This window comes from Saccopteryx bilineata, chromosome 2 (genome assembly GCF_036850765.1).
Source record: "Saccopteryx bilineata isolate mSacBil1 chromosome 2, mSacBil1_pri_phased_curated, whole genome shotgun sequence".
Classification (NCBI taxonomy): Eukaryota; Metazoa; Chordata; class Mammalia; order Chiroptera; family Emballonuridae; genus Saccopteryx; species Saccopteryx bilineata.
Window position 1 is genome coordinate 172,014,320 of NC_089491.1, and position 25,602 is coordinate 172,039,921.

The following is a 25,602-nucleotide window of genomic DNA, read 5'->3' on the forward strand; positions in this document are numbered from 1 at the left end:
AAGAAAGTTCTTCTGTCCTTTCCCTTAGTCTCATTTTCTGGGCTCCCTCCCCTTTTTGAGCCAAGTTTCTTTATTCCTCAAGTACATGAATCAGTGCAGAAACTCCATTTTCCCCAAGCAGAAGCCCTCTATTATTCAACGTTGGATTTCCCGCTTTCCCTCCCCAAGACTGGAGTTGAGATAAAATTTGAATGGCAAACAGATAGAGTTGAAACTGCATGCTTCTCACCCGCAGAACAGATCGAGTGCTAACTACTTACATGTCAAGGGGATTTTTGACCTGTGGGGATCTCCTTGTGCTTGCAGAGAAGGACCTTAGAAGATTGGTGTCGTTGTTTCGCTCTGTCTTCTTTTTTACTTGGTCATTGGAGAGAGAGAGAGATACAATGCACTAGCAGGCATTCATGCGCCTTGCCTCTTCCATTTACTCTGGGCAAGAAATCAAGAAATCGCCAGCCCCACAAAGGCAGTGGCTTTCTATCTGGAGACCAGCGGCTGAGCCAGGACTGGCTTGGGAGGGTGTGAGACGGGGTGGGGGAGAGGTCAGAGGCGCTGCTGAATATAAAGGCGAGGGGAGAGAAAATGCTGTGTCCTTCTCGTGAACCTAGGCTGTTACTCCCCCCCCACCCCAGCCTTTTCCCACTGCTCAACCCAACTTCAGTAAAAGCCCCAGCCCTGGCTGGCGCTGGGCTTCCCAGTGAGGCTGTAGCAGCATCGGGTAGAACAGCAGCAACGGGAAACCACGCCTGCCAGAGATAAGGGCCCTGGCCCAGGTTGACCCCCATCTCCCTTTCCCCAACCCACCGGCTGAAGAGCCTGATCCCATTCTGGGTGGTCAGGTCCAAGGCAAAGGAGAGCTTTGGGGAAAGAGGAGAGAATGGAACCCATTGGAGGGAAGGCCAGAGGCTGAAATCTTCACAAACTCAAATGTAAAGGGGTTTAGTTTTGTTTTATTGGTAAAAAATTATGGATTTCTGAAGTTTTGGGCCAAGAGGGATAGAGATAACTATGTGTATATGTGTGAGAGAAGGAGAGAGAAACCGGAGCCCCCAAAGAGAAGAAATGAAAGAACTGTCTCAATCCTTTAAAGCTGCTTTTCCTTCAGCAAGTTCAGGGAGAAGCTTAAGAAATAAAAGACAGTGATATTTTCCCTCTTGGCTTTCATCTCTTCCAACTTTGGGAGGAGGGGGAATAAATTCCCCTAAAACTAAATGAGCAAAGTTGGAGGACTATAGATCTTAATTCTTTTTTAATCCCTTTCTTTCCACATCTCAGACTTTCCCTCCCAAGCACAACTAGATCCTCTCTTCCTGCCCCAAAGTCAACTGCCTCAAGATGACAGCAGTGACAGTCAGATTGGGCCCCTAATTCACTTGATTATTTAAAATAACTCGAGGTGATTGTTGGTCCTGCTTCCTGGAACTGTAGGCAGCATGTTTTGCTGTCCCCAGGGCACCATTGAGGGAGGAGAAAGTAGACCTACAGGACCAAGTGATTGCCCTCAGCACACACCCATGCACTCCTCTCCGAGAACCAAGTGGCGCAAGAAGAAATAAATCCAGAGCACACAAACAGATTTTCACAACTTGGTCCCCTTGTTGCCTTTCACTCCTGAATTTTGGGAGAGGGGAAAAGAGTATTCCTGGCTCCCCTACACACCCCAGATCTCTTCTTTCTCTATCTTCTACTTCTGATAGCTCTCCATCCTAAAATTTGGATAAATTGCCTAAGAGGCTCACCAACTGCCTCCTCCACCTTCTCCCCCTCTCCCCCCAAAAAACAAAAATCTGAGCGGGTCTTATTTAGAGTTTGGTCTTCAGGACCAGAATTATTTGGGAAACTTTGGCTTTAATTAATTATTTAAGTAATCTAGACCAGTTTTCTTATTTTGTTTCTTTTTGTTTTCAATTTTTGTTTTTTAGCCCCGAGGAAATAATTTTAAGACAAAAATTTTACATCCAGAAAGCCTTGTTCTAGCCTTCCCTCAACCTTGCCTGGATCTGGAAGGTTGCAGGAACAGTGGTGGTTCCTGCCTCTTCCTATATCTTTTCTTAACACCTGGCAGGTCCACAATAAAAGATAAGGGGAAATAAAAGTTCTTCATTATCTCCAGGCATCAGGCTTTGAGGCCTACCCATGCAAGGGGCCTCCCAGGCCTCTGGCCTTCACTTCACCCTTCTTTCCAAGTCTAAACAAACAGAAGAGTCATTCTGACAGGTTACTTTGCTGTTTTAGAAACACCAACTCAAAATCTTTCTTTTAAGGAGAATGCACATGTTGAGGCAGCATCTTTCTTAAACCCTCATCCTGAAAGAGCCCTAAAAGATGGAAACTTTTCTCCCTCCTACTACCTAAGCTTGCTTTCTTGTCTGCAAATTAGGCAGGCCTACTTAGCAGTGAGAAGGGAAAAGGTAGGAGAGGGAAATAGAAAAGAGAAGGCACTGTGCCTGACTATAGAAAAAGTGAGACCCCCTCCCAGCTCCACTGTTTGTACCCCCAGAAGAGTCTGACTTCTTTGCAGGCTCAGAGGGAAGGGACAGGAGAAATCAGCTCTAATCTTCCACATCTTCTCTTCTGAGGAGCCCCTGACCCAAATCCCTTTCCAAAGTCTTCAAAGGACATTGGAAAACTAAAGTTCAGGCTTAAGATTTGTGTGTTTGCTTAGAGTAAACTTAGGCAACTAAAGAGAAGGTGGGATGTTACCAGACCAGAAAGAGAAGAGGGATAAAAAGAAACCATCAGACACTGACATAAAACTAATTCACATCCACTGGTTTATTATTGATCACGGGGCATTTCACATCGACACTAAAATTCTTTATTGCAGGTTTTACAATAATCAAAAAATTTGGTCCAAAAACACAATAACCACAACGGGGGGTGGGGGTGGGAAATATTCTACCTATAGACTGCCTCTCTGTACTGAAAGTTCATTTTTATTTTCTTTTGGCTTCTCAAACTGAGCAGCCCGAGAGGCTCTCCAGAAGCATTTAGCTTTGTCTGCTGTCTTCCCCATCTCCTCCCAGCCTCCCCCCCACAACAATAATACAAAAGAACTTCATAGCTTTGTTCTCCTTAAAATGACTTCTCTCTCACTAACCTCCCCTGATGCATTTTCAATGCAAAAGGCCTAAGGAAGGGGGTGGGGGGAGAAGGAGGAGAAGAAAGATGAGAATTGGCTTTAAAATCTTTCCTTTTTTCTTTTCCTCATTTCCCCTGAAATTCACCCAAACTAGACCATCACACCTTGCAATATATAATTTTTGCAGTTTTTTTTCCTTAAAAAATAAATAACCCCCAAAATGGCCTTTAAAAAAAACCCCAGCAGGTACCATGCTAAGACAACATCACATGCTTAAAAGGGACCTTAATAGTGGAAGGGAGAGAAGGGCAGGGGGCTTGTTTATCTGTTTTGTCTGTTTGGAATTGACAAGGGATAGGTGGGAAGAAGAGAAACGAACCAAAATATATATATATATATATATTAAATTCTATAAATAAGAGTCAATTTGTATGTGAAGGGAGGATGGGGGCATGTGGTGGGGGCAGGGTGTGAGTTATGTTTTATAACCTGGTAATGTCCTCTGCCCGTTGCTGCTCCTGCGGCGTGGTGCTCTGGGAGTGATCTTCAGAAGTGCCCGGGGTGGCTGCCGAGAGGGTGCTAGGCGCAGCACCAGCCGGGGGCGCTGACCTGACTTTGGTGTTGGGGAGTCGGTGGTCCTTCTTCCATTTCATGCGACGGTTTTGGAACCAGATTTTGATCTGCCTCTCAGAGAGGCACAGCGAATGGGCGATCTCGATCCTTCTCCTTCGGGTCAGGTAGCGATTGTAATGAAACTCTTTCTCTAATTCCAGGACTTGCTGCCGGGTGTAGGCTGTCCTCGAGCGCTTGGGTTCCCCTCCGTTATAATTGGGGTTCACTAGGGGGGTGGGGAGGGGAAAAGCAAATAATGGGGTTCAGAGGCAGCAGGTTCCCTGCCCCCCACCCTCACCCTAACCTCAGCTCTGTGGAACAGGAGGAGGGGGTGGTGGCAATAAAGTAATCAAGCTAAATGGGTTATAAAGAAGTTGAAGGAAGCTGGAGACTTTGTAGTGTAATAAGAGGGGAATCCTCATTGTAACGACACTGAATTATTTATGCGCCCTTAGAAAGCGAGCATAGTTTTCACACATACATAACAGATCGTAGCACATGGCTCGGACTGCCCAGAGTAGCTAAGCCATAAAATTTATGGGGGATGTAATTACCCATTCTCGCTCGTAAATCCAGTTCAATTGTGCTAACCCAGAGTCGCTCCTGGAGAGAGAGGGGGAAGGAGAGAAAGGAGGACGGGGGCCAGAGGGGGCCTGGAGGGTGGGGAGCGCTGGGGAAGAGGGGAAGGAGGGGGAGAGCAAAAAGCAAAGTTGCCTACCCGTGCTAACGTGGATTTTTTTCATCCATGGGTAGACTATGGGTTGCTTGCTGGCGGCGCTGGAGGGATGGTCAGGGGCTGGCTGGCTGCAGGCTGGCGGGGCTGGGGACGGGGAGGCGGAGGCGCCTGAGAGAGGCGCCGGCTCGCAGAGCGGCTGTGATTTCTCAGAGTGGTGGTGGCCCGCCTGGGCCGGCCCGTGGCCTCGCGAATTGCCCGGCCCCTGGAGACTGGTGCAGCTATACTGGCGCTCGGGGTAGCTAGGGCGCGGAGGAGGTGGTGGGTACAGCTCCTGGTGGTGATGCTGGAATCCCGATTCCCTGGTCCGGCCGTAATATTCCGGACTGTGTTCAGGGATGTAGCTATTTTGCGAATATTCTTCGCATGGAGGAAATTTAGGATCGATGTAGTTAGAGTCCATCAAATACGAGCTCATGATCATTAATTTCTGGAGTGGAAAATAATTTTTCTCGCTTTGTCGTTTTTCTGCTCCATAAAGCCCTCCTACTAGCTAGCGACCCTGTAAAGTTACTTTCACCATGTGACTCCGCCGGCCAATCACACAGAGCAACCCAGTCCCCGGATAAGGAACCGAATCGCTTTATTCAAAATGTATCCAATTTTTTTTGCGTGTGGTGGTGGTGGTTCTGGGGTGCTGCTGGTGCTGGTGCTGGGGTGGTGGTGGTTGTGATATGGCTTTAGCCGGCAGGGGCTGGGGTCCCCCAGTGCGCACCTCGCAGACTGACAGCCCTCCTCTGTAAAAGGAGATGGTAAGCCCGCAGCTCCCTCCAAAGCTTGGGCATTGAGGGGCTGTCGGGATGCTGGGATTCAGCCCCTTGGCAGAGTCTCCCCTTGGGCCTCCGATGGGCCCTTTGGGCCTCAGCTCCTGAGCTTCTCCAAAGGTCTCCATTCATGGCGATCCTGTCTCAGTCTGTGTAGGTCATTGGGCAGCGCCCCTCTTTCTCAGGAAGAGGAAGTTGAATGAGGACTGGAGTGGAGGTTGGATGAGGAGGGACCTAGACTGAGCTCAGAAAGCTCAAAAGCCTGGGTTGCCCCCTATCCAAGGATACCAGAATCCAGTCTCCTTCACCCATACACACTCACCCAACCCTCTGGCCTGGGGCCGGCGAGGCAGGGTCCCAGCTGGACAAGGCAGGTAGAGGCAGCAGGATGCAAAGATTCTGACATCATTTCTGGAGGTCTGGGGGTTTGAGCCCCGGCTGAAGAGAGACAGGAAGTGGTTGGCAAAAGCAGAGTTCAGAAGCCTTGCCCTCCCCTAATACCCACTGACCCTCCCTGCCCCAGCTCAGGGAACAGAGGATTTCTTCTGCTGGTTGCTGTTTCCACTCTCCATTTTTTCAGGCCTGCTGTTTTCTGACAACTACCTCCAAGGCTGCTTCCTAGGAAGCTGGGGCAAGGAGCAGCGAGATCAGCCAGGAGTCCATGCTCCCACGATGGTGTCCAGCCAAGGCCTTGGGAGCTCTTCCTTCTTCATCCCCACAGAGGGCAGACCTAGCAAAGAGGGAGGCCTGTATGGATAGAGCCTGCTTCCAGCCAGAGACTGTATCCACGTAACACATGTGTTTACATGTAAACACACATTCCCAAGGGCCAGCTCCAGGCTGCCTTCCAAAAGCTGAGGGGTGAGCTCACCAAGCTGGGGAGGCTGGGCACACCTGAGGAGGGGTGTCTCCAGTCCATTCCTGCCCCCTCCCCTCTTTCTGTTACCCATCCACAAGAATACATTGGTGGCCAGGTGGCAGAGCCATGGGAGGGGGCAAGAAGGGCTGCTTTTCAACCCCCCCCCCATAGGGTTGCCCACATCATGCCACCAATTCCGATGAACTGATCCCATAACTCAGAGTTGGGGGTAGCAGAAGGGAGAGCCCAGGGAGTGAGCTGGGTCCCCTTGTTGTACGTGATAACAATTATAGTTTAAAATCATAGCTTGCCGGGGCTCGGCTATATTTTACTTGATAACAATAAAAGTGACACATAAAGTTAACTGTTTATGTTTTATTTATTAGACTAAATCTGCCAGCGGTGGTAGGAGCGCTTGCCTCGTCGTGCAGCTTTTATAGGGCTGTAAAACGTCATAAATCAGTCTCCCGAATCGCCCGCACTCTTTGTGTCGGCGGCAGCGCAAGGCTGCCGGCCGCTGGCTGCCTGCTCCCTCCTTTCCACGAAAAGTCGTAATGTGATTTTTTCCCCTCTGATTTTATTATTATGATCGCTGCCGTGATTAGTCAATCTACCTTTAATTCAATGCCCTACACTGCCTCCTCCCAGCCCAGCCTGGTTGACACTTGAATAAGTACCTTTTAAAATGGCATAACAACTATTTGAGGGTTTAATTAGAACATATGCAATTAAGGAAATGAAGAGGGGAAAGAGAAAAACAAAGCCCTTGTGAGAGGGAGATTTGAAGGTGGGAGATTCTCAACCTCTCTCTCATCACCTCTGGGTCCCCACTTCAAAATCAGGGCTCACCCTGAAGGCTGGAATGAGAGATTCACTGGACCACAGCTGATGCCCAAAGGGGCTGATTCTCCACCTGGGCCCCTGGCTGCCTTCCTTTGCCAATGCTCAGGCCTCCCACACTCACCCAAGGTGCCTGTGGGAGGGGGGTCCCTGGATACCCTCTCCCCAAGAGGGCAGTGCCCTGACTCCTGCTATCAGGAAGGTGAGGGATCAAAAACTTCATGGAGGTATTCCATCTCTTGGAGAAGATTCCCAAATTTCCAGTTGGTTGAGAACCCCTGCCCACTCCTGTCTGGGATCCTCTTCGTGTGAGGGCTGTCTAGTTTGGTTGGAAGAGGAACTTGAGACTGCTTTATTAATAATGGTTTGCCGTGTGTGAGGGTCTTATTTTTTGTAATTATTTGGGGGGTGAGCAGGAAGAAGGCAAAAAGAAACCAATGTTGAATGCTGATCTACATAAAATGTCTGAATCACTGCCCCAGACTGCCTCAAAGGGAGAGCCAAAGCTCAGGGGAATCTCAGGTAGGGTGGGGGTAGGGTGGCTGAAGAAAAAGAAAGCCTTCCAGCCCCACTCCTAACATCCCTTCCAGGTCAGCACCTAGATCAAGCTGTCTCACCCTGTCCTGGCCCAGGTGACATCCCCACCTGACATGATGAGGCTGTGGCCTCGCTCTTTCTCCCAGCTCTAACACTCACCTTCTAGCAGCCCTGCCTCCATCTCAATCCTTAATTTTTCAATTTTTTACCCTCTTGGGCTTGTTAGGGAGAACTTCCCAAGGCATTGCTCATCCTACTTGCTACTTCCCCAAGATTCTGAGCTCCTGCAGGTGGCTTGAAAGAGTGGGAGCAGCAAGAAACCCACTTTGGGCCAGTATGTGTAAGTAGATACAGAGAGTTCAGATGCCTCCAACTAAATGTCAAGTCTGTCTTTGGTTATTATGGCTAACAAATATATATGTATACATACTATTAATAGCCATTAATATATTAAATGGCTCCTTATGCAGCCACAAATAGGTGGGGTTCTCATTCCAGGTTTGCACAACTAATTCAACATGCACATCCATAACATGAAATCAGGGAGATTCACCCCAATATGCCCACTCTCATCTACATCATTTACTAAAAAATCTTTCTTTGGGCTCCTATCATTTAATAGCAAGGAAGTTGCCTATCACATGGGGAAAATAGCAAGCCAGACTGCATCACACACACACATACAAACATTTTCAGTTACTTAACAGTACAGAAATCATACCCTTTCCAAAAGCTCCTGCAGTTAGCAATGGCTAAGGGGTAGGGGGTGGGCACTAAAGCTTGCTGTTGCCTGTGGTGAAGCCTAGTATCTGGTGCTGCCTCCTTTTGTGCTTCACCCTCCTGCCTCCTGCCTTGCCAACCCAAAGATTTTTCCACCCTAGCTTTGCCCTTCATCTCTCTCTATCCCAATTTTATTTTCTATTTTTTTCTGAACACCTTTTGCCAGCTTCTAAACACTCTCCGAATGCCCCCGAACCCATCTCCTCTCTAAATCTCTGTCTGGTTTCTCTTTTGGAAGCATGTTTTAGTACAAAGCACTTCCCTTCTGACACTGCTGAAGAAAAATATGTGTCCATTGTGTACGAGGCCTTATTGTGCCTAGATTACCATACTGACCGTTGGATAACCCATATTCCTCCCCTCCCCAGTAACAAGCTGCCGGCTGAGAGACCTCAGTGGCTCCACAGACTGTGCGGCATTAAAACACACCTCTCAGACTCCCTGCATTTTCCTAGAGAGGAAAATAAATGGGAGGACCAATGTAGGATTTAGAAGGCAAAGAGAAGGAAAATGAGAGGCATTCCTTTTCTTGTTCCAGAAGGGCAGGATTTTTTTTTTGGGGGGGTGATGTATGTATGTGGTTTTTGTTATTTTAGAGATTAAAAATTGCAGCATGTCTCTCTCTTTCCTCTTCCTGAAATAAATTGACTTTTAGATGGTATGCAATCAAATAATTCATTTCATTTTCTTTTCTCCAAGCATCTTGAAAACCCCAAACTAAAGCAAGACTCTTATACCGATTTTTCCTCTGTGTGTGCTTGTATGTATATATGTGTGTTTTGTTCCTTTCTAATGCCAGCAGGCAGGGCTAATGTATGCAAAAGAATATGCAAATGATTAATTGATTTTTTCCTTAAATCTCTTGTCAGTAAAAGTAATAAATTGGTCTAAAATGATTTTAATAACCCGGATATGTCACCAGAAAATATTCAACCTTTTTTTCCCTCCTGGAATTGCTTATAGTCTCAAAAAAAAATAATCATGGAATGTTAATTCCCCCCCCCTCTAAAATATTAAAGATAAATTTCCCTTGTTTGTTCAGAGACCATAAGCAAGGTCCTCTTGTGAATTTCCCCCTCCTTGACTTGCCTTCCTTGGAATTCAATTTTCTTCAAATCTCGTTTAAAGTGGCTTTTTAAAAAGTGGCCGCATTTTAATATTGGTTAGACAGAGTGACCTGCATTTCACCTCGGGTGTTTGACTTGTTCCAATAGGTCACTGCCATGGGGTTATTGATGGGGAAACGCCATTGAAATTTGTCTCTTCGCAAATGGCCTTTAGATCTTCCAGCGAGTTCAATAACTAGTTATAATGTGGAAGGGGAAAAATGAGGGCCCTGGGCTAACGAATTTGATGTTTCATTTTTATGCTGAAGAAATTGTTAGTTGGAGATTGGGTTCCCCACCCCCTTCCTTGCTCATCCTAGCCTCAGTGATCCCCACTCTTGTCCAAAGCCGCTGGATTATAAACCCTGTAAAACTTGGGCTGGGGTGTCCCTTTTTCCCTTTGATGCATGCTTTAATTCTTCTTATTATCAATATTATTTTTGTTGCTATTCAAAATTCTGACTTAAGAGTGCACTGCTGGAGATTTGTGACCTGGCCTTTCCTGTCAGTGGGGGGAGAACATTCACTTTTAAAGGAGCTAAATGCACTTTTGAAAGATGCAGGGGCTAGTCTGGCTTTAGGGTAGTTTAAGGAGGGCTACCTACCCTGGTGCTCTCAGAATTAAGGTGAAGATAGGAAGCTGTGATCCCTTTGGGGGTTGATGAGGACACCTGCCCTCATCTGTTCTTGGTGTCTAAGCTGCCCTCTGGGATCGACCCTGCTTAGACCCATGGGATCCGGTACCCAGGGTCAAAGCAGGCAGAGGTTGGGAAAGGGTGAAGATCGAGGGAGAATTCCATGGAGCAGGCAAGGAATCCTGGGTCTCCTCCAGAGTCAGAGACAGGATTCGTGGGGACTTGGTCTGTTAACTGTCTGCCGAACTTCATAAGAAGGGCTCTCCACGAAAACCCAATGCCAAAAGACTGCATTTTAGTGAACTGGAGAGAGCAGAGAAAAATTATAGGGGTGGGCATAGAGATTTTATAAGGTTCCCTTTTTGCTGGAATTCTCAAGGAATGGAAGAGAAAAGGGCAGGGGAAGAAAGGAAGGTCTTTGTTTTATTCTCCCCAATCACAGCAAAGTTGAGAAAGCCCTGACTTCTCCAGAGAAGCCTCTGTGAGAAAGAATTGTGTAGAGATCATTTTTCCAGGCTGACCCAGCCATACCTGATCATTAGCATTATTAACCTCAATAATAACAAGAACATCGTTTCCTCACAAAACAGAGCTTCCTGAGTGCCTTATTTTCTTCTTTCAGGAACTGTTCCCTTTCTTTCCCTGCCCAAAGGGGCCCAGTTTGCTCAGCCCAAAGTTTCCCCTTTAATAAGCCCACCCGCCTCCTAGTCTCTTTCAAGCCTGGGCCCATAGATCCGGAGTCTGAACCTTGATTTCTGGGTTGAGGAAATCAAGGCCCAAGCCAATATCTAAAATGCCTGAAACCAGGGCACCACTTTCCTCTGTCCCCTTAAACCCAGAGGCAGTAACTCGGTGCCACCTGCGCTCTCAGACAAACTTCCCTAGACAGATCCCTGGCACCACTGGGATGGGGAGCAGCCCTTCGCTACCTGCCATTATCCCACAAAAATGGGAGAGTCCATCGGCGGCTTCGGGATCCGCCCTGGGAGAGGACATCCAGCCTGCTCTTCCCAGCCAAGAGGGGATCAATAGCGATCTGTTCTAAACTTGCCTGCAGCCCCTCCGCGCTCGGAACCGGAGGGCGCGTCCCTTCCCCGGGTGCTCACCCGCCTCGCCGGCGCCTCGGCCCGCGCCTCGGCCGCCTCCTCGCACCCCCGGACGCCCAGCCTAGGCTCTCGCCCTCTCCCCCTTGTAATTACGTGATTGATTTTCGCTTGGACCGCATCGGGACGCCTCTGCCTCCGACTGGTTTAAATCTTTCCGTACCCTTCCTGTTTTGTCTTTCCGCGTCCTCCCGACGGGCTGTAGGCGGAGGCCGAGCCTCGGGCGGCCTCGCTGCGGCCCCGCGGCCGCCTCGCCCTACGCGCCCTCCCGGCCCGGCGCGCGCGGGGGGCCGGCGGTCCCGCCCGTTCGCCCCCGAGTCTCTCGGGCCCCGCTCCTCTCCGGCAGAGAAACGGGCCGTGTTGCAGTGGCCGCGGGCGCGGGCCGGGGTGCTCGGAGGTCTGCCCCGGGGCCCGAGGAAGCGCGACGCCGGGCTCCGGGCTCCGGGCTCCGGGCGCCGGGCTGGGCGGGGAGTTCCGGCCGCGTCTCCCAGGACCCGGCCCCGCGCCCGCGGCCCAGAAGCTCCCAGAGAAGCGAATGCGGCCACAACTTTCCATTTGCTAAACGCGGGCGGACCTCCGGGCCGGCGGCTCGGAGCCCCCAAACTGCACTTAGCCGGCGGGTCTGATGTCACCGCACAGGCCCCGAGGAAGGCCCCTCGGACGTCAGCAGCGACCTCCGGCACCTCCGTCCGCGCAGTTTCTACACCCGAGGGCCTGAGGTGAGGCGAAGGAAGCGAGAGGGGCAGGAAGTTTCATTTATAAGTAGCATAGATTTGGGGTAGGGAGTGGCAGGGGAAGACTTGAAATTTTAAAAAAGGAGCCCCTTCTCCCACCGTGGCTGACTTTCCCTTTCTCGCCTCTGGAAGAAAAAAACCAAAAAAACTCTTTTTCCTCCCCAAATCGCTGGTGTTCCGCTTAATCTCTCGTCTATTTACAACTAATAAACACCTCTCTGATTATTCTCCCACGGCCTGTTCATTCTTTGATCCTTTCCAAGGAAGCAAGCACTGAGTTACTATTAGCAGTATTTTATGATTATATTTTTCCCATGGGGAGAGGAGGGAATTGGGAATATCTTTCTCACTGAGGAAGAAGTTCAGTGAAACTTGAAGTCACAACCTTCTCCTCGTCCTCCGACCTACCTACCCTAACCTCTGCTCCCCATCCCCCTTCCCCGCAGCAATGTTGCTGGGTAAATAAGAGTCCGCTTGCTTGGCTATTAGGATTCTGGAGACGTTGGCATCTGTAGCAATCATTAGTCAAAGCCGTGGAAGCCAAAGGAGCCGAGGAGTTGAACAGAAAAAATCTTGGAAATGATATACAGGGGCCGCGGAGGCATCAATCCCACCGATAAGAGCGCGGCTGCCGGGAGCTGGGCGGCTGCTTAATTGGGCCCTGGGCACCAAGAACAATTGGGGATGGAGCACCTATGAGTCGGGCAGTGACCTGGCACTATTTGGGCACGCTATAAAAATAGTTGGGGACTTGAATATCCTCTTCCCCAAAAGTCAAAGGCCTAGTTAGGGTGGGAAGGAGATTCTCATGCCTCTGTCAGCCTTTCTACCCTAGCAGCCAAAAGGAACTTGGCTGAAGGGACTCCTTCCTTTCTTTAGTCCCCTTCTCTGTAGTGGCTCTCTTAAAAGTTACTGCAGTTTGGGGAGCCCGGGCTGGGATTTCAGGTCCCAGAGACAGCCTGGAGATAAACTGTGGTCCCTAGAGTGGGTTTTCAGGGGGCAGACAATTCAGTTGGACTACATTTGAAGATAGCCTTGGAGATTGCAACAGAATCACTCACTTCAATAAGCAAAACATTCAAAAGATATTTGTTCCCTATCCCTGTTCACCTGATGTCTTTATTGATCAAAGAGATGACAGACAGAGAGATACAGTAAGTTTAAATCATTCCAGAGGGAGATTTATGCCTCTACATATAGATATATACATGAAACCATTTCTAAACACATGTTCAAATATTTAAGTTTCCAGCAGAACTGCAGACTGTAAAGATCTCCAAATATTCTTCAATATGTAGTTATTTTATGAGTTGGGACCCTTGCATAAATCTGGAAAAAAATGTCAAAATAGAGATTGAGCAACACACACATACTTCTTTCCAAGTGAGGGGGGAAAAAAAAACAAATATTCATCTAGATGTTTAGAGAGAGAGAGAGAGCTGAACCAATACATCCTAACATATACATCCAACACTATAGAAAGATTGGTAATGTGCACACAGGAATTCGACAGAGTACTGTTATGTTCAATATGGATTTATAAATCTAGAGATCTATAAATCTGCATTTAAATGTGGAATAGAGAGATGTAAAACATACATCCTGTTACAGAGACATAGAGTGATCTATAAATGCATTTTCATGTGTATAGCTACAGTATTGCTCAGCTCTCTATAAAGACATGTGTATTTGTGTGGAGTCCTAGAAATGAGGGTGATTCTTTAGTGCTTGTAGGCTTGGGATGCCCCAGCCCAGACCTCTCTGGGAAATAAGCAAAGGTACACTAGAACCTGTGCAATTGCTAAGAAGGCCCAGGAACTCATATAACCTGTGGCCTCATTTCTCTGGCAGTGGATAGGAGCAGTGATGCCTGGGTCTGAGAATGTCCTGACTTACAGATCCCGAACTGAGATGGAGGTAGAGGGCTCTTTACTTCTTTCCCCTTCAGCTCCTTAACCCCAGGCTCAGGGGGGACCCATGGGAAATTGGGGTGCTTATAGGAGATGAAGGCTCATTAATATTACAAAATGGAGCCATTTAGGTAAAATATGATTTTGTTTGGAGAAGGCTCTGTTAGAAAGAGGTGCAAGAAGTCTGTGGGCTTTCACACACACCCTTGCACTGATCTTAATTACATTAAACCAGTCACAGGACTACAAAGTTTCCTCTATTCATATGGTGCTAGATGGGGTCTTCCATATGCCTCCCTCCAACCCCCTCTCTCCATGAACTCTCTCTTATGCCCCTTGCTCTACCTTGTCAAGAAGGAGTTTGGGGCTTGGGAAAGGGTCACAGGGAGACAGCAACCCAGAAGAGAGCAGAGGTCCCAGGAGTCATGGTATCTACCACAAGGCTGAGAAGCTGATTGCCTTGGATGTTGGTTCCTTTTTAGTTGAGGGGCTGGGGGACCAAGGTCTGTGTGGACAAAAGAAAATGAAAGGTTGCTCAATCAATTTTTAATTCTGGAAATTTGAGGGGGGAAAATCACCAATGAACTCTTTTCTTTTTGGAAGTGGAAGATATTGGGAGCCTTGGATTTCCTTTCATTTTTCTTGTTTGGTTTACTTGGAGAAATGGAGGTAAACCCTGGTGGGCTTGGGGATGTGCAATCCAATCTCTCTGGCCAGATTGAGGGAGAGTGATTTACAAAGCAAAACCTCAGATGCTACTTCCTGAGAAGTTACCAGATCAAAACAGCCTCCTCTAGGCTTTTACAACCCAATCTCTACTCCCACCAGGAAAAGCACCCTCAATAAAACTTTGGCCCATGCCCCCATCCTCTATCCAGAGCAGGGGGAGAGACACAATTTGAAATGAGGGACCTGACCCTTACTCACCACACACACACACACACACACACATTGGGTTTTCTAGCCAGAAAGTTGACTTTTTATTTTTATTTTATTTTTTTATTCATTTTTTAGAGAGGAGAGAGACAGAGAGGGAGAGAGAGGAGAGAGAGACATAGAGGGAGAAGGGGGGAGGAACCAGGCAAGCCCAGGGTTTCGAACCGGCGACCTCAGCATTTCCAGGTCGATGCTTTATCCACTGCGCCACCACAGGTCAGGCCAGAAAGTTGACTTTTTAAAGAAGTATTTACTAGACAAGATTTTTCTCCAATGTCTGAGCAAAGAATCAGTCATGAAATATTTGGAATTTGAGCCTAGAACAGAGGGCAAAGGGGGGGTTTAATCAGATAAGGGCCTGGCTTCATAGTCTCTTTTATTTATTTATTTATTTATTTATTTATTTTTTATTATTCATTTTAGAGAGGAGAGAGAGAGGGAGAGAGAGAGAGAAGGGGGGAGGAGCTGGAAGCATCAACTCCCATATGTGCCTTGACCAGGCAAGCCCAGGGTTTCGAACCGGCGACCTCAGCATTTCCAGGTCGACGCTTTATCCACTGCGCCACCACAGGTCAGGCATAGTCTCTTTTTTAATGCCTCACAACTCAGCGACACTAAAAGTCACCAAGAGCTTGGCTGCCACCATTTGTGGGGCTGCTCCAGGGTTTTCATTTTCTAGAGGGGAATGAAACAGAAAGGAGAAACCTGAACAATTGCCCAGGGCTTGAGGGCAGGTGTGGGGAGGGCAGGACAAATGGTCTCCAGGCTGAGTGGATAAGAAGAATGGGGCAGGACCAGAACTGGGAAGTTGATTCAAGGCTGGTTCACTCTGTATAGCCTGAGCTTCAGAACTCTTTCATACCACACTTGTGCACATACATGTACTTCTGCGTGTTTAGCTGTGGTGTTTGGGGCCAGGGGCTGAGAGAAGTAGGAATTTTTCTAAGGCAGAACTCAGTCTACTCTACTTCTCTGAGAACTGTGGATTATGCAATACTGAAGGATGCCGGGGAACTGAGCTGACACATCCCACCCAACACAAGCAGGGCTGCAGATCATGGTAGAAATTTCTCTGTACTTGTGTCAGGTGTGAACTAGTCTCCTCTGTGCGTTGGCTCCCTAGCATGCCCAGAGCGTTCTATACAATCTATCATTGTAGCTTCTAAGGCCTGCTCATCAGAGGCTGAACAAGGTGCTGGATTGCCTAGTGCAACTTTCCCAAGTCCCAAATTTCATCTTCCCTGCTCCTCACATACACACTGATTTCTCTTGGGTGTCTCTGTTCCCTTTGCCCATCAGTGAGCCTTAGAAATAGGGGAGGGAGATGGATTCCAGGGTTCTGTAGGACTCAAGGACCAAGAATCTCAATCACCCCAGTTCCTCAGTTCAAACTCCTTTAGCTCCTGGGGTCCCATCAAAGCCTGTGAAGGAGATATTATCAGAACAGAGACATCATTTTGGGTTACAAGGACCCAGTAAAAGGGGATGTGATTTTCTTGGCTCTCTAGAAGCCTAGAGAATCTCTAGCCTTACATTGAATCTTTAGCCCAAAAAGCCCTAGCTTAGGATCCCGATTCTCTCCCTTCTGCACCTCAAAGGGCTCCCAGGTTTACAGGCCCACTAGGAGGAGGTTCAGAGTGGTGTTTATCTTCTCCATGAAAAACAACAACACAGAATTGAAGCCCTGGACAATGATGTTTCAGGTCAAAAACAGCCCAAAGCAACCATACACAAATAAGGAGAGTCAATGAGGCAGAAAGATTAGAAGGGATTGAAGAGATAAAATCTCTTTCCAGTGCCTGCTTAGACAACCAATGCCCCCTGTCTTTCCCCAGCTTCATGAAATCTGGAAACTCCAGGGTGAGGTGAGGGTTGGTCTCAGTCAAGACTACCACATCATCTACCAGGGAAAAAGAAGTGTGCTTGCTTTCATTCTAACTCAAAAAAAAAAAAAAAAAAAAAAAAAAAAAAAAAAAAAAAAAAGAATCAATAGAGCAGTGTGGTTGAAGGCAATGTGGAAAGTGGGGGCTCAATGGTTTCTGAGAAAAGCTGCAGTTTCTCTGGTTTTTCATTCTAATCCTTCCCACCTGTGGCCTTCTCAAATCTGCCCTACCTAGAAGACAAACAAGCAGGAGAGTGCAATCAGAGCCCAGCTCGAACTGGGCTTCCCCTCCCATGCCTGCACCTTTGATGCCTGCAGAGGAGGGTTTAGCATTCTTAGTGGCACAGCCCATCAGAACTCCTGCCCCTTAGTCAGCTCAAGAAGGATAGGAGATCAGAAGGAGAAGGGGAGGAGAGAGAAACTCAAACAGAAAATTAACCCTGGAACAAAGCCCTGTAGACTGGGGGATGAAGAGAGAAATACCTGGTCTTGGACCCATGAGTGGATTGGTTCAAGGCCCAGCCCCAAAAGTTCAGGAAATATAAATACTTTCATCATACATTCACTCTCTCTGTACCATCAGATGCTCTTCCTCAGAAACAGTTTCCCCAACCACTGATTGTTCTAATCTGACCCATGTAAACATAAACCCTGAAATTCACACCTTCAGTGGCTCTGTCCTTTGATAGCTATGGGCCAGACCACAGGATCATCACATAGATAACGTTAATGGCTCCTGGAGCATTTCCAGAAACACAAGTTAAAAGAGTTCTCTTATAATCATCTCACCTGCCCTCAAGAAGATCAGAAGAGAATAAAAACTTGTACAAGGTAAGTGTATAGGGAATAATCACAGTCAGAATTTGAATTTAGGGCTTGAGTTCATATCTGCACTTGCCATACAGCCTGATCTAGAGTATATATCTATATCTACAAAGCCCAGAGAATTGGGTAGGATCATGAAGGCCAAAATGGGAGTAATCCAGGGGACAGCTTCACAATTTCAGATCCCTGTACAATTGAGATTGACTTTGAGATACAATTTTGTTATAACTAGAGGACAGAAGTCCTTGACTCTCCATAACTGGTTCTGGGACACAGGAAGGACGATGGAATAGTTTCAGCATTATTCATCCCCTTAGCATCTGGAATAGGGTGGACCCAGGAGCTATAGGGAGTAGTGGGGAAGGAGGGAGGGAGGAAGCTGAGTGGAAGGGGTAGGGCAAGAAAGAGACCTAAGTATTTTGGGGCTGATTGGTTGGTGGAGGCCATATGACCCTGGCTTAGAGCATTCCTGATTGGTTGCTTGACACTTCTAGGCTAAAGGCCTAGGAACAAAATTTAAAGCTTTCTGGGTTGTCTGGGGCACCTTGGCACTTGATTGACTGCCTATCTCCCCTCTACAAAAGATTCCCCCCCTACAGTTGAAGCATGGGGAGGGGGTGAATAAAACCAAGAACCTCAGGCCCCATTTTATTCATCCTACTTCCATTTGTATTTGTCCTACAAAACAGCAAAAACTGATTGAGGTAAATTATTTGAGAGGAAGGATGATCTATTATTATTGAGATTGGAAGAGGGGATGATATTTTTGAGCCTAAGAAACAGAAAAGGGGACAAGGAGTCATAGGCCCCCAAGAGACTCTGTGCAAATCTGTAAAACAGAAACATGTGTGTACACCACTCTACACTGAGTTGAAGGGAATTGGACTGAGATTTGGCCAGGAGTCAGGGAAGCCTGCAAGTTTTGCCTGGGTGTGGGTCTTCGCCCTGTCTAAATTATGGGTTAAAGAATTAGACTCTTGCTCTGACCAGGTGGCGTAGTAGGTAGAGTGTCACTCCCGGCACGCCAATGTCCCAGGTTTGATCCTTTGAGAAAGGTACATATGAGAAACAACCAAAGAGTGCAAAATTAAACAGAATAACTAAGTGGAACAATAAGTAGATGCTTCTCTCTCTCCCCCTTCCCCCACCTCCCTTTCTCTCCCAAATCAATGGAAAATTTTAAAAAAGAAGAGAGAGAGAGAGAAGTTATAGACCAAGGGAAGAAACTCCCATCTCCCTGCTGCTTGGATAGAAAGTTTTTAGAAACCCTCAAAAACAGACAGGTGGGGAGGGAAGAGTCCAGGAGGGGCCAGTAATGAGGAAGGGAGAACCTGAGAGCTAACTTTTCAAATGGACCACTGAGGAGAATCCTCTCAGATCCTAACACTTCCCTGGGAAATAAAAGAGTGGGAGGGAGGGTGTGGAGGCTCAGTTTTGGGGAGGAACTGAGGTCGTGAGGAAAGGTGTTGGAGTACTCCACGCCCACGCTTGCGCTCCTCACTCAGACAACAGACTGCTAAGTCCGGGCAACCCAGATGCCGGTGTCTTTGGGTCTCTGTCTCCCATCACCTTCCTAGAGTCTGCCTGGGCTCTTTGTGCTTGATCCCTGCTTCTTCCTCAGTGTCTTGGGTGGCAGGAGCACGCTAACAATGTCCTCTCTCCATTTCCCAAATGCACCTCTCCACAAAGTGGGTGCCCAGACGCCCTCCGACTCCAAGGCAGTACCGGCTACTCTGGGAAAGCGCAGATCTGGCTCTCCCTCCCTCTCCTCCCCCTTCCTCTTTTCTCAAGTTGCCCTCCATGGGACCAACTTCTACCCTGTTTTGGAATCCCTTGAGATTCTGGTGGATCCCTTCAAGGAGCCTGAGTTCACATGTTGTCGCTTTCTCTTTCGTGGCTTAGCTCTGAGTGATGCACAGGGAGGGGTGCGCACTCACAGGTGTGGAGGACACGTGCCTTCCAGGCCTGATGCCTCCTGCTCCTTCTTAGAAACCTGAAGGGAGTCCCAGCCTAAGACTGGCCCCAGGGTGCCATGCCCATTCTGGGCCCTGATGGCTCTGTCTCCTTCCCCAGAACCCACTCTCTTCAGAGCTGGAACCTGGCCAGCCGAATAAAAACAGTTGCCTCCATTTCCCCACCCAGTTACACTAACCTTTAGGTCTCCCAGGCCTAGTTTTACCTTAGGCAAGGGCTACGGATGCCAGGAAAGACCCCCAACAGCTAGAGGGAGGAGGAGGAGGCATGAAACCACACTGGTGCTTTGGAACCCCTGGGGTTCAGTTGGTCACTTTTAGGATGCTTCTGCCATTTCAGCTCACAGCCTTTGGGTTCAGAAGTCCCAAAGCCCTCCTTTCTCAGCCCTTTCCTGGACCAGGAGGGCCCCAGAGGCATTTTGCGCTTACATCTAGAGTTTACACACTCTTAAAATACCAAACACCCATGTGTCTGCTGCTGCCTTTCTTCCCAACTGAAGAGGGAGAAAGGGTGAGGGAGACCTAGCAAAGCTCTAAAGAACTCAAGCCTTTCTTTGCTCCAGCTGACTCACAGACAGGGGATAAGGAGAGTGGAGAGGAGCGCTGGTCTGGGGAGACAAGCTCCCCTATCTTCCACTCCCAGCGGCTTCTCTTTTCCCACCGCAGCCTGAGGAGGCCTTTCCCTCCCCTTAATGAGTGGGAACTGCCTTCTCTCTTGAAGAGAGAAAATGAGGTAAACAGGATAAAGGGTCAGAGAGACAGAAAATTAACTTACAGCATTCGCCTGGGATTCATTTGCGAAGATGTAACCTCTCTCACCGTCATCCCCAGCGCCGTAATCCCCTCTAACTGCCAGGCCCTCTGTCCTAGCATTAAACCTCGCCAGCAGCTGCGTGGCTGGACAGTTAAGATTATATATGATGTAAATATATTGTGGGTTTGTCAGCTCTCCCTACACCATAAAACTTGGTTTAATGACATCACGTGGTCCCCCAAGAGCCACTCACGGGCTTGCCTTCAGGCCATTCACATAAATAACCTCCAAAAGTTTCAAACTCCTAAATTCACATAGAAGCCATGCTTATTTTTCTAATGCTCAGTTATACTAAAAAGCCCCGAGCTGCTCCTTTGCCCCACCCCACACCCCCCTTTCAGGGTGGGGAGTGGGGAGAGGGTGGATCCTTATTTATTTACGTACTTATTTCCATAAGGACCTGTCGCCTTCGAGGTCGTGTTGATATTTTTTCCTCCTACTTTTTACCTCCTCTCCTCTAATTGCTCAGAGTGGGTCGTGTCCCCCTCTTCCCACTCCCCCGGGAAGGTAAGTCATGCTTCTTCCCCTTCTTTCTTGATGCCAGAGGGGGTGGGTTTCAGGGTAAAGAGGCAGGCTTCATGGTCTCTGTTTGGGACCCAGAAGCCCCTCCACAAACTCCTTCAGACTAATGCTAAACTCTGGTACTTGGAGATTATTCCAGGAGGCTGGCCGGTGGGGAGACCACCTCAGACTCCAAAGTAGAAGCCTCTGCTCAGGGAGAAAGCAAAGGTCTGGGCTGTATTCAACTCCCAGCGCAGGGTTGTGGCCACTGATGTTGCTGAAACAGAGGTTGGGGGCTGGCACGAACCTGCAGACTGTGACAGGAGCAGGGAAAACAGGTAGTCGTGGTTGCATCGACCCAAGCCTGTACAACTCAAGTCAGTCTTCCAACTCCTCCAGCGAAAGAAAGGTTCAAACCCTGTGGGAAGGAGGCAGTCATTGCACAGTGGTGCTGGTGCGCTCTGCCCAGCAGGTCTGAGCAACGTTGCCCCCACCACTGGCAAAGCCCTTGACTCTCCTCCCTGGGGCAGTGCATCCCCTGGGGAAGAAATGCAGGGCCTCAGCATCCAGGGAGATTGAGGCAGGTGATGGTAGGCACCAGGGCCTCTTTCTTAGTTAACTCTACCCATTGGAGATGCCAGCGCTTCTCCACGCTTCGCCGCTTGCCCAATAGTTTTACTCAGCATGAAAAAAAAAATTAAAATAACTTCCTGAAGAAAATTACACATTTTATTTGCGAGAGATAAAGAAAGAAGAGAGGAGGTGAGTTGGTGCCAGGCTGTCTGCTGTGTGCTAGTGGAGGAGAGACATTTTGGGAGACTAATCTGGTCTGAATGAGTGCAGTATGAAGAAGGGTACAGCAATGGGTGCAGTTCCATAAACATTTAGTGAGACCTCCTACATGCTAGCATGGGGTGAGGAAAGGCTCTTGGGTCTTTAAAAAATGACAGGTGGCTTAAGCAATAAGATGCAGGGAAGTCAGTCCTTATCATAAATCCCAGGAGCATCAGCATTATTAATCACAAATATTCGCCCTTCCCTCTCCTCAGAGCCTCTCAGTCCCTTTCCCTCCTGGCTGCTGGAGCAGCCTTTTAGCCCAGCTCCTGAGCCTCTCCTCCCCCCCTTACCTCAGTGTGGGGGGCCTAGGCTTGGCTCTCGGAAATCACCCCATTGTGGGAGGGAGAAGAGGATATGCAGTAAAGTTTTATGGATACTTCCCACATTTGTTTCTCCTATAAAGTACTTTCTCCCCCATCACATCCCAAAAGCCTAGAGTGGAGCAGAGCTCATTCAACTAAGGCTTCCTCAGGCGCCACCTGAATTATCTGCCTTTTCTCCGTCCTTTTCCCTCACCCTCTCCCTACATAAAATCCCAGATCCTAGATTAAACGTTGGTGAACAGATGCAACTCAGACACTGGTCTATGTAGCTTTTTCCCCCAGTTAAATGCCCTGCATAGCCCTAGGCCCTAGAAGGTGGAGGAAGGTTGGAAGACTCCTGCCAGGCAGGTATACCCTGCAGTTCGCTTTTCCTACTCAACCTTTACCAGAATCTGAGAAAGCTAAGACACACCTCCTCCAAATTCCCCAGCACCCCTCTACCAAGCAGCACCAACTCTTTCTGAGCATCCTTCTGAGTCCAAATGGGACCCTAGGCTGAGGGCTCAGCCTTCTCTCTATGTCCACTGAGGACCCTCAGGGATCACTTAGCCCCAGGAAAGGTCTTCAGAGGCCCAGAAGGGCCAAAGTCTGAGCATATCGGAGCCACCAATTCCTGAAGATTCATTCTGACATGCAGTGAGGGGCTCTGTCAGTTTAGAGGCTTCAGATCCACCCAGCTAAAGTGGGAGTGGGGTAGCAAGGCCTAAATGCCTTGGACAGCCACAGCATGGGACAGGCCAGTACAGCACCTGGGTGTTCTCCCCATCCCCAAAGGGGGGTCCTTCATGGAGCCAGGGATCAAGACGGGAGCTTAGTTTCACCTCCCTTGTATCAATACCTCAAGAAGCTCTTAAAATTTTTTTTAAAGGAAAGGCTTAACAATTGTGGGCCTCCTCCTACACCTCACAGCCTATTTAGACACTTTTGCCCAATATGTGCCCCAAACAGAGAGGAGCCACTGCATCTTTAGTCCTGTTCTCTTTGTCTTTATTTAATATGACAAAATATAGTTCCAGGAAAGACCTGAAGTTAATAAATAGTTGTACAATAGCAATGGGGTAGGAGGGCATAGAAAGTCGTGACAGAGACTACTGGCAGCCAGAAGTCTCTAGGACCACTTGGTGGGGTCCTGTGGCAGGGAACCTCGATAGTTGAGCTAGCTAGTGGTCTAAGACTGGGAGCCTGAAAGGCCATGCAGAGGACGCAGACTGAAGAGGTTCTGGGCTTTGGGGTTGGGGGAAAAGGTTTGGAGAGCATAGAGCAACCAAAGGGGCCCTAGGCAAACTTCAGTCATCTCCCCCTTTTATTATGCAAATAATTAAAAAATGAACAACTTGAGTTTAGTCGCTACAAGGATGTACTCCGAGTCTAGCGCCAGACTCCCCCAGGCACAACCATTCTCTCACCAGCCCTAAGCCGCCTCGTCAGCAGGGCGGGAACAAAGGAGAGGGCGAGGCTGGAGGGTCGCGGCGCCAGGCTTGAGGCGACCGCAGGGCCCACCTTAATTCGGGCCGGCGGGTCAGGCTGGGGCTGGAAGCCTGAGAGGCGGCCCAGGCCAGGTATGGTCAGCACCAGCCCTTAAGCTACAGTTCTGGGAACCCCTGCGGAACTTGCTCTGGGATCCCAGAGCTAAGTAGAACTGAGAGGAGTCAGGACAGCGCGCGCAGCCCCTTGGGAACCTGGGGTCGGCGGGGTTTCGGAATGCCAAGGGAAAGCGCTTTTGTCTGTGAGGCCCCGGAGCCGGTGCTCCAGCCACCGCCCTTGCCCCAAAATATAGAGAGGGGAAAACCGAAAAGGAAAGGCGTGGAGAGCGAAACGGGATCGGGGTGCTTTTGCCCCCCAACCCCACCCCCGCTGCCTCTAAAGAGCCTCTTTGCTTTTCATTTTGGAGTCTTTCTTCCACTTCATCCTGCGGTTCTGGAACCAGATCTTGATCTGTCTCTCATTGAGACACAAGTTGTTGGCGATCTCTATGCGCCTGCGGCGAGTGAGGTAGCGGTTAAAGTGGAATTCTTTTTCCAGTTCCAGAGTCTGGTAGCGCGTGTAACTGGTTCGGGACCGCTTGCCGTCCGTCTCTGGAATATAAACCCCCCCCCCAAGCCAGGAAGGGGTGAATAGAGTGCAGCGCCTCAGCGTCCCCACCCGAGCCCCAGGCCCCGATCCACGGAGGGAGGGACAGGAGACAAACAGGGCGAGACAGGCCCTGAGGGCCGCAGGCGGGCCAGGCCCAGCCCCGGGAAAGGCGCCTCCGCCTAGGCAGCAAAACTTTCCTCCGCAGCCTCACTCAGCAGCCGGAGGGGCTAAGGGGTGGGGGGAGAGGGAGACCCAGGCTCGGACCGAACGGTAAGCACCCTCGAGATCTGATCCCCGGGGACCCCCCCTCCCGCCCCTCCCGAGTCGCTGGAATCCTCCGGAGCGGCGAGCGCAGGCCGAGCCGGCTGCACAGGGGAGGGTGGGAGCGGCGGGGGGATCCCCGCGCTCCTCACCCTTCAGATCCCTCTATTTTTTTTACTCCCTCCCTTTCCCCCCAAAATTGAATATTGCCTTTTATACACGTTTTGTTCCTATGATCCAATTATGTCGTCGTAAATTTGGGCGCACACAGCCTCTAAGCCTTTTAGTGGACAGTTTTACGAGCCATTGATGCCTGGATCGTAAAATTTATGGCCGCAGGGTTTTTTTTCTTTATTTGCCCCGCATGGCCTATAAAACCCAGGCGGACCCGAGCGCGCAAAATGAAGTCCTAAAGTTTACCGTGGCTCATGTGCAGTTTGGTCATCCACGGGTAAATCTGTGGCGGGGCCGGTGGCTGGCTCAGTCCGGCAGGCTGCCCTGTTTGCGCCTGCTCCTCTTTGATCTCCCCACTGCTCTTAGCTCGCTCCTCCAGCGCTGGCCGAGCTGCCTTCTGACTGTACATCCCGGGGTTCAGAGGAGCCGCTTCGTCTCTGCCCAGAGCGTGTCCCGGAGCGGCCGCGGCGCTGCAGGCGGGGCGGTCGGGGTGAGCCCTGGGGTTGGCAGCCATGTCTACCCCGTGGAGAGAGTTGGAAGGCGCAGGCGGTGGGAAAGTGATGCTTAAGTCCAATCCGCCGAAGCAGTACCTGGATGCCTGCACCTCTGAGGCCGATCCATAGTTGCCACAAGTTTGCATGTTATAGGCAGGGATATTGGGGCTCTGCTTATAGAATGAATTTGCTACGTAGGAGCTCATGGCGGGGAGGGCCCAAAAAAATTTCTGCACCCTTTTTGATTAAGGGTGATTTGTGACTCTTTGAAGTTGAGGGGTTTTTTGTTCTCCAAAGTGCACAATTTATAGGTGGAGATATCTCTTTCTTTATCCTATGCGCTCTTCCCAAATAAGGGAGCCTTAAATAGAGTCACGTGACTCCAGCGGCCACTCATAAATTTGGCTTGATGACCTCCGGGAGCTTAGTGATGGAAGCCGGCGAAACGCATCTTGATATGTTGGCAAAGCCTAACCTGGGGGGAGAGGGAGTGAGAGCGAGAAAGAGAGAGTAGGGGGAGGGAAAAAAATGCTTCTTGGAATTGGGGGTAGCCGGGACAACGAGCCCACAGCGACACCTGGTGCCTACTTGGAAGAATTGCAGCCTACCTCGCCGGCTCGCCCTCCAGACCGCTGTTTTTTCTACCCTAGAGGAAAAGCTGGTTGCTGCTGCAACAAACCCCTGAAATGGCCTTTTAAATTGCATTTCATTTTAAGGAAAGATGAGGCCTCATTTAGGATGCACTGAGGGTTTTTTGTCTGTTAAGGATATACCCGTCCTCTTCACTCCCAGGACCTTCCAATCTTCAAAAATG

The 25,602-nt window shown here is 49.2% G+C and overlaps 2 protein-coding genes across 8 annotated transcripts in view; both read right to left on the bottom strand.

Annotated features, from left to right (window-relative positions):
* Positions 1 to 2,774: 2,774 nt before the first annotated feature.
* The window catches only part of HOXC4 (homeobox C4), a 60,186-nt gene continuing 37,358 nt past the window's right edge, over positions 2,775 to 25,602 (bottom strand). For 4 of the 7 annotated variants that reach the window (XM_066258538.1, XM_066258541.1, XM_066258540.1 and 1 more), the window contains exons 2-4: positions 5,795 to 5,921; positions 4,413 to 5,629; positions 2,775 to 3,920 (exon numbers count right to left, since the gene is read on the bottom strand). In XM_066258538.1, the coding sequence (XP_066114635.1) occupies positions 3,565 to 3,920; positions 4,413 to 4,851 (795 nt within the window). In that variant the 5' untranslated portion in view covers positions 4,852 to 5,629; positions 5,795 to 5,921 and the 3' untranslated portion in view covers positions 2,775 to 3,564. Of the gene's footprint in view, positions 3,921 to 4,412; positions 5,630 to 5,794; positions 5,922 to 11,054; positions 11,940 to 25,602 lie in introns of those variants that run through there. The other 3 variants (XM_066258536.1, XM_066258535.1, XM_066258537.1) reach the window with 3 other exon arrangements.
* HOXC5 (homeobox C5) lies at positions 22,857 to 24,994 on the bottom strand. The gene is made up of 2 exons (XM_066258549.1): positions 24,541 to 24,994; positions 22,857 to 23,861 (listed from the first exon to the last, which is right to left on the bottom strand). Exons 1-2 carry the CDS (start codon positions 24,992 to 24,994, stop codon positions 23,647 to 23,649), a joined length of 669 nt encoding a protein of 222 aa, XP_066114646.1. The 3' UTR covers positions 22,857 to 23,646.

Excerpts from the sequence above, each read along its gene's own strand:
- HOXC5 (XM_066258549.1), bottom strand. The coding sequence starts at position 24,994 with ATGAGCTCCTACGTAGCAAATTCATTCTATAAGCAGAGCCCCAATATC. Across the intron at positions 23,862-24,540 it reads CAAACTGCACATGAGCCACG|AGACGGACGGCAAGCGGTCC; the intron begins GTAAACTTTAGG and ends TTTATATTCCAG.